Source organism: Electrona antarctica, assembly GCF_951216825.1.
Source record: "Electrona antarctica genome assembly, chromosome: 19".
Classification (NCBI taxonomy): domain Eukaryota; kingdom Metazoa; phylum Chordata; class Actinopteri; order Myctophiformes; family Myctophidae; genus Electrona; species Electrona antarctica.
The window spans coordinates 41,307,123-41,323,483 of record NC_136800.1 but is presented as its reverse complement, the minus strand read 5'-3'; the positions used below and the strand labels follow the sequence as shown (position 1 = coordinate 41,323,483).

Genomic DNA, 16,361 nt, shown 5'->3' with positions numbered 1-16,361 from the left:
TGCCGTGTCAGAATGAGATGTAGTGTCTATATCACAGATTTTTCTATTGGCATTAAAATGACAAATTAAACATATGAATAGTGCAGGCAGAAGGCACAATCCACTGTTAATTAGGCTGTCCATACTTGACTTGAGTTAAGACATGAGGCTGAGGTTGTGAGCCACTCTGCTACACCTACACGCTTCATTCAGTTCATAAGCTCACAATGAGTCATGAGGCTTGTAGGTCAGCCATTTATTAAAGAATACATCTTTGCACTTTTTGTCTATAAGATGCTCAAAGTAATACAGCAGGTTTTAAAATTCACAGATGAAAACTAAATGGAAACTAAATGAAAACTAAGCTATGATGACTAAGACTAAATATATTGACAATTTCGTCAACAAATAAAAACTAGACTAAAATGTTAGGAAGGGACTAGTCACTAGTGGACAAGAGATCCAGGATAAGTCATTTTACACTTGGTTGCATGCTGAAAATAGCAGATCTACAAGCTCACGTGAGCTTGTAGATCTGCTATTTTCAGCAAGTGTAAAATCACCCATTACGACGGTATCGAGGCCTGCCAAAACAATTTTAGTCGACTAAATCAACTGTAGATTTAGTCGACTAAAATCCTATGATATTTAGTCGACTAAAACTAGACTAACACTAAAACATTCCAGGTGACTAAAATGTGACTAAAACTAAATGAAACCTATTCAAAAGACTGACTGAAACCAACATTTGCTGCCAAAATCAACACTGGATGTCACTGAGATGCACCATGCCGACAGACCTTGACTTTCTCTGGAGACCACATCACGGGAATCTTTGACACCGTCTGTCCTCCTCTTTCAACTGGCCTGTTGTTAGCTTTCTGAAATGAACCACAGAACATGACATTATGAGCACACGTTAAAGGAGAATTCCATGCGAATATATCGACAGTGCAACCGGTGCAATGCACCGGGGCCCAGCGCCCCCAAGGGGCCCATGAAGGGTGCAATGCACCGGGGCCCAGCGCCCCCAAGGGGCCCATGAAGGGTGCAATGCACCGGGGCCCAGCGCCCCCAAGGGGCCCATGAAGGGTGCAATGCACCGGGGCCCAGCAGCACCCCCAAGGGGTCCATGAAGGGTGCAATGCACCGGGACCCAGCAGCGCCCCCAAGGGGCCCATGAAGGGTGCAATGCACCGGGGCCCAGCGCCCCCAAGGGGCCCATGAAGGGTGCAATGCACCGAGGCCCAGCTTCCCCAAGGGGCCCATGAAGGGTGCAATGCACCGGGGCCCAGCGCCCCCAAGGGGCCCATGAAGGGTGCAATGCACCGGGTCCCAGCGCCCCCAAGGGGCCCATGAAGGGTGCAATGCACCAGGGCCCAGCAGCACCCCCAAGGGGCCCATGAAGGGTGCAATGCACCGGGGCCCAGCAGCGCCCCCAAGGGGCCCATGAAGGGTGCAATGCACCGGGGCCCAGCAGCGCCCCCAAGGGGCCCATGAAGGGTTCAATGCACCGGGGCCCAGCGCCCCCAAGGGGCCCATGAAGGGTTCAATGCACCGGGGCCCAGCAGCGCCCCCAAGGGGCCCATGAAGGGTGCAATGCACCGGGGCCCAGCAGCGCCCCCAAGGGGCCCATGAAGGGTGCAATGCACCGGGGCCCAGCAGCGCCCCCAAGGGGCCCATGAAGGGTGCAATGCACCGGGGCCCAGCAGCGCCCCCAAGGGGCCCATGAAGGGTGCAATGCACCGGGGCCCAGCAGCGCCCCCAAGGGGCCCATGAAGGGTGCAATGCACCGGGGCCCAGCGCCCCCAAGGGGCCCATGAAGGGTGCAATGCACCGGGGCCCAGCAGCGCCCCCAAGGGGCCCATGAAGGGGGAAGAAGGAGAAGAAATGACGACGGTGAAAGCCTGGTTTCAGGGGCTATCGGTCGCAGGAAGAGTATAAAGGCTCATACATAGTCTGGATTTTCGGTGGTGAGGTGACCACCGAACTACAACATGACGTCACGAGCCGCGGTGAAGAGCAAACCACCGCCACCGCCCTTCTCTCTGTTTTTACTCACCACCCAACGTTATATCAGCTCCGGTGGTCACCTCACCACCGAAAATCCAGACTATGAATGAGCCTTAACACCAAGGATTTGTCAGTGATGTCACTGACTGACTGGTTTATAAACAGCTTCAAGTCCATACTACTTCCGTGTTGCGGAACAGTAACATCACTGTCCACTCCTTCTTGTTATCTTTACCACCTTGTTTCAACGTGTGTGTTACTGTGTTCATGCGCTGCCTGCAGAGATTCTCAACCAGTTATATTTCAAGGGCCCTCAGTTTGACATGCATTAGTCTACGGACCCCCCATTTAAATGGCATTTCTATCTCTGGGACCCCCGTTTATATTGTAAAAAGCTATGTTAATTTAACTCTGAGTGTACAAATGGAAGCAAATGGACCTGTTAGGGTCCATTTGGTTCCATTTGTACACTCTCAGAGTTACAGAGCCATAAGGGTCCATTTGGTTCCAAACTATCATTTAGCTGGGGACCCCCTGGAACTCCCTCAAGGACCCCACTTTGGGATGTTAGAGGTCAGACCGGCACAGCGGTTGGGGACACCTGTGAGGACGTCAGTCCAGCGGTGGTTTGTGTCCTCTCCGCTGGACTCCCCAACGAGGATGAAGGACCCACAGCTGCTCCCTGACGGAACAAAAACAGTGTGGTTTTCAACACCTTTCATATGAAGGTCCATTACTTACTCTCAGTCAGAACCAAGACTTTGAATATTTTGTTATCATATAGGATAAGATTCTATTCTGTCCACAATATAAGCCCTTCGCTAAGTCCCTCCCCAACCCGTCCTTGTCCAATAGGCACGTTAGCAGCGAGGAGACAGCATGCAGGGCAAGCTGTCCTTCTCCCCCATAGAGATGCATGTTAAATGACGGGATTTCTCCATTATAAATAATCGATCATTTCAGTAGCAGGAGCATCAAAATGTCTTCTAAATCTAGTCAACCAGGCCTGCAGTAGGCTATGCACTGGACAAATTTGCATGAAGTTATTTAAATAAACTAGAAATACAAGGAAATGACAGAGGGAGAAATCAACTTTTAACGACCACCTGACAGGAGTTTTCATGTTGCACGGTAAGACTACGGTCATTAGTATTATTGCACTCACCTGGGTGGGTCAGTCGTGTAACTTTCTCGACGTTAAGCTGCGTTCAACAACACAGCCATGCAAAACACTGACAGAGCTATATGAGGTGGCGAAAGCTTGACCTGCATAGCAACAGTTGCTAAACTATTTGGATTGGCATTGGACAATCGCTTTTTGGGGTGGGATTTAGCGAAGGGCTAATGTCATGCTGTATTGATGACGACTCAGTACCATTAGGAGAGATAACAGGCCAACGTTGATCAAACAATTCTTCTACATTTTCCAATTGTGTAGACATCTTGTAAATTAAGTAATGAAGATGTTTGACAATAATGTAACTCTTGAGAGTCTAACATTAAACCAGATGGACCCGTAACCAACTCTCTATCAGTTAGCACACCTAAACCTAACCTTAACCCTCTCCCAACCCTTAACGCACCCCTCACCAACCTTAATCCGGTCATTTTAACGCACCCCTCACCAACCTTAATCCGGTTGTTTTAACGCACCCCTCACCAACCTTAATCCGGTCGTTTTAACGCACCCCTCGCCAACCTTAATCCGGTCGTTTTAACGCAACCCTCACCAACCTTAATCCGGTCGTTTTAACGCACCCTCACCAACCTTAATCCAGTCGTTTTAACGCACCCCTCACCAACCTTAATCCGGTCGTTTTAACGCACCCCTCACCAACCTTAATCCGGTCGTTTTATCGCACCCCTCACCAACCTTAATCCGGTCGTTTTAACGCACCCCTCACCAACCTTAATCCGGTCGTTTTACCGCACCCCTCACCAACCTTAATCCGGTCGTCTTAATGCACCCCTCACCAACCTTAATCCGGTTGTTTTAACGCACCCCTCACCAACCTTAATCCGGTCGTTTTAACGCACCCCTCACCAACCTTAATCCGGTCGTTTTAACGCACCCCTCACCAACCTTAATCCGGTCGTTTTAACGCACCCCTCACCAACCTTAATCCGGTCGTTTTAACGCACCCCTCACCAACCTTAATCCGGTCGTTTTAATGCACCCCTCACCAACCTTAATCCGGTCGTTTTAACGCACCCGTCACCAACCTTAATCCGGTCGTTTTAATGCACCCCTCACCAACCTTAATCCGGTCGTTTTAACGCACCCCTCACCAACTTTAATCCGGTCGTTTTAACGCACCCCTCACCAACCTTAATCCGGTCGTTTTAACGCACCCCTCACCAACCTTAATCCGGTCGTTTTAATGCACCCCTCACCAACCTTAATCCGGTCGTTTTAACGCACCCCTCACCAACCTTAATCCGGTCGTCTTAACGCACCCCTCACCAACCTTAATCCGGTCGTTTTAACGCACCCCTCACCAACCTTAATCCAGTCGGACCAATGCTATGTCTAACCAAAGGATGCCTCCCGACAGGGTCCTAGAAATAAGCTCTCGTGTAATATTGCTTAAATGAAACACTTGGTAAATTAAACTAAAAAATAAATCACAAAGCACATACTGTAAACAACTCTTACCTTTGTGTTTGCAGCCGGTGAGGAGGGAGTGGCAGCAGCAGATAACAACATAATAATGGCTTCAGACAACTTCTCCTTCTGTGCATTAAAGAGATATATAAAATAACATTAAGAAACGTAAAGGTGCTGTGTGGGATATGTTTTAGAATAACATTAAGAAACTTAAAGGTGCTGTGTGGGATATGTTTTAGAATAACATTAAGAAACTTAAAGGTGCTGTGTGGGATATGTTTTAGAATAACATTAAGAAACTTAAAGGTGCTGTATGGGATATGTTTAGAATAACATTAAGAAACGTAAAGGTGCTGTGTGGGATATGTTTAGAATAACATTAAGAAACATGAAGGTGCTGTGTGGGATATGTTTAGAATAACATTAAGAAACATAAAGGTGCTGTGTGGGATATGTTTAGAATAACATTAAGAAACGTAAAGGTGCTGTGTGGGATATGTTTAGAATAACATTAAGAAACTTAAAGGTGCTGTGTGGGATATGTTTTAGAATAACATTAAGAAACTTAAAGGTGCTGTGTGGGATATGTTTAGAATAACATTAAGAAACGTAAAGGTGCTGTGTGGGATATGTTTAGAATAACATTAAGAAACATGAAGGTGCTGTGTGGGATATGTTTAGAATAACATTAAGAAACATAAAGGTGCTGTGTGGGATATGTTTAGAATAACATTAAGAAACGTAAAGGTGCTGTGTGGGATATGTTTAGAATAACATTAAGAAACTTAAAGGTGCTGTGTGGGATATGTTTAGAATAACATTAAGAAACTTAAAGGTGCTGTGTGGGATATGTTTTAGAATAACATTAAGAAACTTAAAGGTGCTGTGTGGGATATGTTTAGAATAACATTAAGAAACTTAAAGGTGCTGTGTGGGATATGTTTAGAATAACATTAAGAAACTTAAAGGTGCTGTGTGGGATATGTTTTAGAATAACATTAAGAAACTTAAAGGTGCTGTGTGGGATATGTTTTAGAATAACATTAAGAAACTTAAAGGTGCTGTGTGGGATATGTTTAGAATAACATTAAGAAACGTAAAGGTGCTGTGTGGGATATGTTTAGAATAACATTAAGAAACATGAAGGTGCTGTGTGGGATATGTTTAGAATAACATTAAGAAACATAAAGGTGCTGTGTGGGATATGTTTAGAATAACATTAAGAAACGTAAAGGTGCTGTGTGGGATATGTTTAGAATAACATTAAGAAACTTAAAGGTGCTGTGTGGGATATGTTTAGAATAACATTAAGAAACTTAAAGGTGCTGTGTGGGATATGTTTAGAATAACATTAAGAAACTTAAAGGTGCTGTGTGGGATATGTTTAGAATAACATTAAGAAACGTAAAGGTGCTGTGTGGGATATGTTTAGAATAACATTAAGAAACTTAAAGGTGCTGTGTGGGATATGTTTAGAATAACATTAAGAAACTTAAAGGTGCTGTGTGGGATATGTTTTAGAATAACATTAAGAAACTTAAAGGTGCTGTGTGGGATATGTTTAGAATAACATTAAGAAACTTAAAGGTGCTGTGTGGGATATGTTTAGAATAACATTAAGAAACATAAAGGTGCTGTGTGGGATATGTTTAGAATAACATTAAGAAACTTAAAGGTGCTGTGTGGCATATGTTTTAGAATAACATTAAGAAACTTAAAGGTGCTGTGTGGGATATGTTTAGAATAACATTAAGAAACTTAAAGGTGCTGTGTGGGATATGTTTAGAATAACATTAAGAAACGTAAAGGTGCTGTGTGGGATATGTTTAGAATAACATTAAGAAACGTAAAGGTGCTGTGTGGGATATGTTTAGAATAACATTAAGAAACATAAAGGTGCTGTGTGGGGGGGGGGGGATAAAGCAAAATGTATATTGTTATAAAAGGTAAAGCTCTGTATTCCGATAGTAATCATAGAATGTTTGTTCAGTAACAGGGTTGAGTTCTCTCTGTTCATTGTTTACGTACTTTATACCTCATACTTTAATGCTTAGTATGAGGTATAAAGTACAGCAGCCTCGTGTTCCTATAACAGAAAGATTGGGTATTGGGTAAGACTGACGTTATGCATCTTTCAGGACCTTTCACTGCTTTGTCTCAACCATTACTATATGGCTCTGGTCTCAGCCACAGTGGTAGATATTGTGACATTCTGTTTTTTTTTTTTTTTTAATGTTGCCACTACTGTTGGAGCAGCCATAAACTACACCGGTTCCTCCTGATGTTCTGGGCATCTTTGTAATGTTAGTGTTAGTAAAAAGCAGGTAAAAGACATCAGTCCATTTTCCATTCACTGTAGTAGAAGGAGGTGCGGGGAAACCGCAGATATGTCGTCTCCGCCTACAGGAAATACGTTGCCTGTGACCATGAGACCCGTTTCTGAATCGGTCTATAGTTTCTAATGTACAGTATTAACAGGGTTAGCATGCTGTCTTTGTTCTCATTGGCACTCTACTTAAGTGACTATTTATAAAAAGTCAAGAGACTAAATTGAATCTCCTTAGCAGACCTTGTATTGAACTGTACTCTTTTATGCCCCCCCCCCCCCCCCCCCCCCCGCAAACTGTTAAAAGCATGAAATCAATCAATCAATATCCTTTGTTATTTGACTAGAGTTCATGTCCACTCTGTACACTTGAAACTAGTATAGGACATACTGTACCAGGTAAACAATGAAGCTAGCATCTGTCTTAAAAACAACATGCCATCTAAATTATATTCTGTGCATTTGAAACTACATAAAAATCAATGTTAATTTCAATTCCGACAAGAACACCAACCTGGCGGAGAGAGTGTGGGGATGACAGGTCCGTGGCAGTGTCGGTGGTGGCTGCTGGCGTTACAGGTGAGGTGGAGGAGGGTGCAGGGGCGGTCTTTACAGGTGAGGTGGTGGGGGTGGGCACTGGGGCGGTGGAGGTCTTTACAGGTGAGGTGGAGGTGGCCGCTTGGGCGGTGGGTGTCTGTGCTGAAGGGCCTGCCGCCGCAACCTGATGGAACAACAAAGTACAAACACACACGAGATTAGACCACAAAAGAAATATTTGAGATAATCGCAATTATTTTTTGCACAGTCGTCATTCTGTTGAAAAACGTTGATACATTTTCAAACATTTTAGCAGAAATGACTGATATACAAGCTTACAACGCTAGCTGCTAGCAGCTAATTTTACATATTTTGAAAGTATACAATTATTAGAGATGTCCCGATACTGTATGATAGTCCCGATACTTTATAGCACATAAAATACATGACATAATATGAAAACATTTTACAAAACAGTAAAGAAACGTACAGTTAAAAACTTCAAATACAACCAAATGTTAAAACAATGCAGTTTTCCAACATCTCCTTCATTCATGCATTGTGAAAACATATTTTTCATTTCACTACCCTTTAAACAAGCTAGGTTACTATAGTATAGTGGTAGGCTAGTCATAGGTGGTAGTAGTACTAGTGGTACTAGTGGCAAACAAACGTAGTTAAACTAGTACTAGTAGCATGACTACTAGCTTAACTTAACCACATATTGCTTAGCCACACTGCAGGCAGGATAGTAATTTAAAACAAATACAAATAAATATGGAAGGGGGCTGGGGCAATACAAAAATAGCATTTTTTATATTTAATTTAGTCATAACAAATTTATTTTTAAAAGACCTCGGCTGGATTCCGTCGCCCGCCACATAAAAAAGAGCAGATCTACAAGCTCTACAGCGCGGCGCGCTACCCGCCCCGTCAGCTTGGAGATCTACGGTCCTGTGTGAAGACGTCACGACGTTAACGACGTAACGCCGTGACAACGCGCGTTGAATTATCGCGAGAGTTTGCCCGAAAGGACAGATCTACAAACTAACAACGCGTAAGAGCGCGTCGCGGTGATAGTTTGTAGATCTGTCCTCTTGTTGTGTGAGCGACACCGTCGTACTGAGGAGCATTAAAATAACAGTATTTCTTTACCAGGGTTGCCATGTCTGATTATTATAAGCGACTAGTGGGCTTGTTTTTTTCTTCTTCTGGGAAGTTGCTTGTAAATATTGGTAGTTGCGGACTGCAGTTTTTTTTTTGCTTGTTTCTAAAGTTGCTTATTTTGGGCTTGTTTCATAAATAAATGTTACAAACATTTAAACATTTTAATGTAAAGGACCCTGATGAGTTAATATGAAACTGTTAATAAAGAATTTCAATCAAGCAAGCAAACCCATCCAAAGTCCCATACTAGATTTAGTGTTGTTAGCCTATAATCATGGTTCAAAGATTATATTTCAGTTTCCCCCCCAGCCATGCTTCCCCCCATTATGATGATGATTCGGGAATCGTAACAGGTTTTAAACTAAGTTGTTGCATGATAACTACTTTGTATTATGATGTATTGCATATATGTCAAACTCAAGGCCCGGGGGCCAAATCAGGCCCGTGGATGAATTATCTTTGGCCCGCGGGATGATATTTAATTAGTATTAGAACTGGCCCTCTGGTATATTGCACGGACCACCATAATACTACAAGTCCGACAATTCACTGCGAGTGCATTGGCACATATCACATACTATGAAATCAGTGCTTGGTGAGGATCATAGAACAGGAAACTGAGCTTAATAATAATGCATTTTCAGTTTTAAATGTTTTTACTTTTTTGCTGTTTGCCTGGGACGTCCTCATGACCGCGGTGCCCGTGTGTTGAAACACAGTCCGGCCCTCGACCGATTTCTTTATTTTGGCCCACTGTGTATTTGAGTTTGACATCCCTGATGTATTGTCATGCTTTTGTTCTTGCTTAATGTAAATCACTCTGGATTTCCTTTTTTACCTCCTTTATGATGAATTCCTGTTCTGTTCTTTGACTATATAGAAGTGTCTATTTGTACGTCTCTAAATGTTTTGATGAATTGAACAAGGTGGACCCTCTTGTAAACAAGTGTAATGCTTAATTGGGTCGTCCACTCACAGTTAACAGTCTTTGTATTGAGTTTGTGCTTGAAATGTACTGTAATTCTGCAAACGGTTAATAAATATTGCAATCAAAAAAGAGCGTCTGCTAAATGCCTAAAATTGTAAATTGTAAGTTATCATACTACTACTACTACTAGTTTTAGGCTCGGTTTTTCATTTTCCACAGACCTGGTTCGCTTATTTCTCTCTCAAAGTGACACAATGTGGCAACAGGGTCTTACCGTGTCGCCGTCTCCTCCTCCTCCGTCCGGCTGTGGTTGTGTTGTAGGCCTGCTGCTGCTGCTGCTAGCGTCTTCTGTTCTCCTCGACGCCATGACGGCGGCGCGGCGTTTGTTTTCAATCAAAGCACGAGTCAAAGTGGTTTTAATCTCACGGACAGAGTTTAGTTTGTTCGCAAACTGAGCTACTTCTTCTAGTCTCGCTCGCGCGCTCTCTCTCTCGGCCGTTGGTAACGGTTGGCCCCCTTTCGGCTTTGTCCGTCTGCACATCCGCTCTGCAGCGGATACGGAAACATCGGCCGTTGCGTGTCGTGTGGCGTAGGCGGGGTCTAAAATGATGATGATAAAATAATATTATTATTTTTTTCATTAATAATAAAACAACAATACTTGTGTTTATTGTAAATTTAATTATGTTGTACCTTTCGAAAAAACCTCAACAATAAACATGCTAAATGATGAATGACAAGAGTCTCTTCTCTTTCAAAATGTCATGAATTTGCATATAAATAATAATTCTGAGGGTAGTTTACTTGACATGAAAACGTTTGTGAGCACCCTGCACCGCTGATAGGCTATAGATTTAGTTTTCTTCAGAAAACTAAAGATTTAGGAGACATTTGCATAGAATTAGCCTCAGGTGTGATACAACTAAGTAAACTTCATTAAAGACACTTGTCATAGCAAAAGACATCACATATCAGAATAAAAGGGAAAAAAAGAGACAAAACTATCCTCAGTAAAATGTTAAAATAATTTAAAACTCCCTACATGATCATTCCGACCTTTTCCACCAGCCAGGATGTTTCTGTTTAAAATGTCAGGTTTAGTCAGTTTGTATGCAGTGCCCAGACTGTTCCACGAGGTGGCACCAATGTATGTGAAGTGAATGTTATTTCCACTTTTTAACACAGGGACCACTCCATGAACAGTCTGGGAACACATTTGGTTAAAAAAAAACATCTGGGAGCACAACCAAGTCTTTTCTGTAATAGCCTACAGGAACTATAGCATAAAGCATTTGATTCTATCAATCAAAAAAGTATTTAATTATAATACACTTTGTTTTGCGGTTTTCATTAAATGTAGGATGGTCATGATTCACAACAAGCCCATGGATTGGTTTGATTCTAGGCTTAAAATAATTGATATAAACCTTTTTAGAAATCTCTATGGGAAAAATGAATGGGCTTTGGCTCGGCGGGACCACAACATCCTATTTTCACTACTTCTTAAACATCTGCTTTCTAATTTATGATTTTTATTCATGAATTTTCTTTTGAAAAATGTTTATTTTCAACTCATGAATCAATGTGTACATTTTTGTGGAAATCTATATCTTAAAAAAGATAATAATACTAATAATAACTAGAAAAGAATGGCAGCAAGCAGCGATAAGGCAGGACCAAGCAAGAAGGCAATAAGCAATAAGAATAATATGCACAATAAGAAATAGAAACATGGAAGAGTGAACTTGTGAACAAAAAGACCAGAGCATTCTTGAAGACTCATACTCATGACTCAAGACTCATGTTGTATTGTTAACAGCAAAATCATTCAAGAAGGCAATAAGCAAATCTACTTTGAGTACCAACGCATAAGTACTCAAACAGATGTGTAACGCCTGGGATTTGAACTTGGGCCTCCCATGTGAAAGTCCAACATCTTAACCACTAGACCAAAGGGATATCCATCTCTCTGGACTGGGGGGAGATATTACACTTTTGAGGCCATCAGGCAGAGGCTCTGAGCTACTCTGCTACACATGCTCATAACACGTCACATCATAGATAAGATTTGTAACCATTTTTGTATTAACAATAAAGCTATCCGGACACAATCAAAATCATTCAAGAAGGCAATAAGCAAATATACTTTGAGTACCAACGCGTAAGTACTCATACACAGAGACGAAATGTTTTTATAATCGTCACATTATGTATTGTGTAGGCCATTCTGTATAGCTCATTATTAAATGTGCCAATTGTTATGGAGTCATAACAAATCTTTCAAATATCACTTAATCAAATTAAAGTAGCCTACCACTATTATGACTTACACTAAAATACAGTAGCATACACATAACATATATAACCATGTTAGGTTATTATTAATACAAGTAAGCTTTATATGGACAGGGTTTGAGCCACTGCAATTTCCTGACATTTGCACATTTAAACATCACCCTCTAGTCTAGTCCTAGAGTGTCCTAGGAGGAGGTGAAGACATGGTGGAAGACCATCTAGAGGTCCTTTGTTGTCTATTCTGACACCTGCCACACAGCCTCTTTGGACACAGTTTTCAACAGCTTCAGTGAAATTGTTCATTTGTTTACTGGACAGTGTGACAATGAATATGTCTGAACATTTCACAACGGTGGACAACGGTGAGACAGACAGCAGCGCAGGGATTTGAACCCTGATTCTAGCAATGTAGAAATGTGAAATATAATTGACATACATCTCTCTACGACGCAAGCACATAGAGGGCGCACCGGAAACCCCTCCCATCCACTGCATGGAGTTGCTCACCCAGCGCATAATCCCTATATCCACCCCTTCTTCTGACGGGCGTGGCCTTTGGGACAGCCTATGTGACGCGTTTTGCGTCGTCTCGCAATCTCGCATGCGTGTGCAACCCTGTGTGCAAGCTCATGGGCAAGCTCCGTGAGTCGAGCCCATTGGTCGAAACCGCTGTCAGAGGGCCCCATGGCCTTAATAGTTACGCTGCATTACCTCTTATCGTCCAGCAGGTCCATTGCGTTCACATCCGGGGTTCTGGGGGCTCGGTATATACCGGTATAGACAACACTAGCCTCGCGTATAGCCATACTAATGTCATTGCGTGGATATGCATTGCAAAGGCAGATAAAGGCTGGCTACGCGAGGCTAACGTTTTAACAGTGGGAGAACAACGGCGAGCACCACATGAATGTCATTGGCTGTCGCCTACTCGCTCGCTATCGCCGTACGATGTCATGTCGCCCAATAGATACATTATTTTCAAATTTTCGGGCGACGTGCCTCCGCCCACTTTTCGACCATTGCCTGTTCGCCTGCCATCGCCAGTAGTTGCCGGGTCTCTTTGACAAATAATGCACTCCCGGAAAATTCGGACAACACACTGCAGGGACAGTTCAGCTTCAGCAAGGAGTTTCGTCTTTATTAAACAAATCATCATCGTTGTCATCATTGTCATCATCATCATTATCATCATTATCATCATCATCAGCATCGTGTTTTCTCTCCAGCTCAGCCACCATCTTGTTTCCCTCCTCCCTGGCCAAGTGACTCTTTAGCAACCAATCAGCATGAAGCTGAGGAGGGGGACACAATTGGAACGGACGAACAAACACACACACACACACACACACACACACACACACACACACACACACACACACACACACACACACACACACACACACACACACACACACACACACTCAAACACAAGTGTTTGGTCAAACCACGTGACTTCCATTGGAAAAGCATTGAGGCGGTCATGAAACACAGACGGAACACATAATGTTTGTTTGCAATGTGTGTATGAGGCCTGTTTGATTGTGTTCTGCACCTCCCCCCCATGAAACAAAAATGTTTGGTCAAACCATGTGACTCCCATTGGAAAAGCATTGTGGCAGCCATTAAAAAACAAAAAACGACCAAACATTTGTTTTAATGGTACAGCACACAAGTTCTTGTAACGTTCTATAGGCTACCTTGAATGAGTCAAAGTCAATGTAGCCTGGGGTCCACCATATGCTTTCTATGGCATAGGCAGCTCCTGGCAGGATCCCGCGGGAGAATCTAGACACAGCTGCACGACATTAGACTAATTAATTAGAGCGACAGAGAGAGAGAGGAGTGTGTGTGTACGTGTGTGCGTCGTGTGTGCGTCAATTTAACAAAGGTGCAGACGATCAGACATCAGCAGAGAGTGATCGATGTTTGCGCTACTCTATGCCGAATTGAAGTGGACTCGGACCCAGACTTTTTTTTCCTCCCTGGAAATAAAAACGTCTGGGTTTCCGAGGCTAAAATCAATGTGGAAGGAGGTAAGAAGGTCGCAAACTTTAAAGAGGGTCCAAGGCAGCTTTGTGCAGTTGAAGTAGAAAGATCCTTTATTTCATGAAGATTAAAAAACAACAACAAGGGTTAAAAAACGACCAACACGTTTCGGCCAGCATGCGGGCCTTCATCAGGGTCAACTTTGTTTGATGGTGTTTGATACGTGTGAGTGTGAATGAGGCCTCAGGTCGTTTTGGCTTTTTTTAGGCCAGGTTGGGCAGAACACCACCAGCAATCAGCAATCAAACACAAATGTTTGGTCAAACCATGTGACTCCCATTGGAAAAGCATTGTGGTGGCCTAAAAAAAACGAAACAATGACCAAACATTTGTTTAATTGTGTTCGATACGTGTGAATGCAGGCCTCAGTCAACAATAATGTCTGTATAGGAAACTAGGAACACAACCTGACAATCAATCAAAGAGGGACATATTAGCATACTTAGATCTCCCTCCACACAGCTGGTTCAAATGGACGATCAATACTTATCCAATAAGAGATGAAGTGTACAAGCACCATGCATTGAATCCACACAGGACAGGAGGTAGGCCTATAGAGCGTCGCAGTCCCGCCCCCTACCATGGCCCAGGAAATTATTCTCCGTTCATTTTCCTCATAGACATTTCAGAAAGTATTTATTTAAAGTCGTTTACGCCGCGGACAAAGCCAACTCGAGTCGTGACAAATCATGACAACAAACACAATTTTTTGGGCCGAACAAATAATTAGAAAGAAGAAAAAAACACATTTTTTGTTGTTTTTCTTCTTTGTAATTATTTGTTTGGTCCAAAATATTGTTTGTGTTGTCATGAGTTGTCACGACTCGAGTTGGCTTTGTCCGCGGCGTAACCGTCTTTAAATAAATACTTTTTGAAATGTCTATGGGAAAAATGCATTGGGATTAATTTCCTGGGCCATGGTAGGGGGCGGGACTGCGACGCTCTATAGGCTTCTGCTTACAGCAAGTGTCAAGAGACTAGAGCCATTGATCATGCATTGGAATCAGCTGTGTCTGTGTGATTTTGAAAAGTTTATTCTTGGCGTGAATAGATTAGCAAAGAAACCAGTTTTCCAGGGGTTCTCAAAGTTGGGGTCACCCCACAGTGGGGTCGCGAAATGATCAAAAATATTTTACACACCTGAATAGAATTCAACAGAATGAGTGAAATACAATGTAGAAATGATTACAAATACATTTTAAGTTAACCATTGTTCCCAAACCCCTGCATAGATTAGACCTATAGGCACCTATATGTGCGGACAAATGGGAACCAGACGTGCACGCTCATACAGGGCCGTGCAGAGAGCACTGAGGGGGCAGGGGCTCAAACTCCAGAAAAGGGCACGTGTGTGCGCGCGCACAGCGCGAGCCGATTTTTGGGGTGGTCTTTTTGTGGAGTCCGTCCCTTGTGCCATTTCATGTCATTGGACCGTAAAATAAGCAATATGTTCTCATTAGTCTGAAACTAAAACTGACTGATGGCAGATTAAAAGATAATTCATTATGATAGTGGAATTATCATTACTTGTCAAACGTTTGTCTTGAAGGGCCAATGGCACTTATTGGCCCCCCACACAAGCCCTTATTGGCCCCCCACACAAGCCCTTATTGGCCCCCCACATAAGCCCTTATTGGCCCCCCACATAAGCCCTTATTGGCCCCCCACATCACATCCCCCCCCCACATGCCCTTATGTGGGGGGGGGGGGGGGGGGGTGCCCTTTCCCTACAAGGGAAAGGGCACTTTCTGCAAAAGGGCAGGTGCTCAAGCCCCCCTAGCCCCCCCCCCCCTCTGCACGTGCCTGCGCTCATGTGCATGAAATGACCTCTGGCTTCAGGTTGAGGTCGTGAGTCAATGGCAGCATTATTTTGGGGCCGGGGGCTGAAAGGTTTGGGAACCGATGCAATAGAGAATAGACCAACACCACATCACAGCCATGCTATTGTCACAGCCCCTGTAGTTGGCCTACTAGGGCCTGTGTGTATTGTAGACCTATAGCCAAATTCCAATACCCAAAATCTCGGCCACTCGCTCACTCCCACTCGGTCACTCCAGCATGGCAAATTATGGTGAAATTGGTGACCTGCCGAAATATGTTACCATCTTGTGGACTTTACACAACTTACATGGAGGTCTTTAAATATGTGGCCTGAATACCGCTAGGTTGAACTCTCCTAATGAACAAACTGCAACGATTTGCATTCGGACACTGACGATTGTCACATATTTCAGCAGGTCACCAATTTCACCATAACACCACCATGCTGGAGTGACCGAGTCTGAGTGAGCGAGTGGCCAAGATTTTGGGTATTGAAATTTGGCTTATGTCTTTGCTTCCCACAGATTCTGAGTTGCCAATCAGTGCATTGGGAGCACCTGGTCAGTGTTCCCAGTCTGCTCTATAAAGGGCTGGGAGTTGGCCAGTGCCACCCTTACGCTCTCACTCCTTCCATGAGAGCA

General features: G+C 43.4%; 1 protein-coding gene across 3 annotated transcripts in view; it reads right to left on the bottom strand.

Annotated features, from left to right (window-relative positions):
* LOC306943519 (uncharacterized protein) overlaps positions 1-10,152 on the bottom strand; it is a 28,743-nt gene extending 18,591 nt beyond the window's left edge. The window contains exons 1-5 of one of the 3 annotated variants that reach the window (XM_079529906.1): positions 9,833-10,152; positions 7,441-7,647; positions 4,649-4,726; positions 2,573-2,674; positions 780-860 (exon numbers count right to left, since the gene is read on the bottom strand). In XM_079529906.1, the coding sequence (XP_079386032.1) occupies positions 780-860; positions 2,573-2,674; positions 4,649-4,726; positions 7,441-7,647; positions 9,833-10,099 (735 nt within the window). In that variant the 5' untranslated portion in view covers positions 10,100-10,152. The remainder of the gene's footprint in view (positions 1-779; positions 861-2,572; positions 2,675-4,648; positions 4,727-7,440; positions 7,648-9,832) is intronic. The other 2 variants (XM_079529907.1, XM_079529908.1) reach the window with 2 other exon arrangements.
* Positions 10,153-16,361: the final 6,209 nt, after the last annotated feature.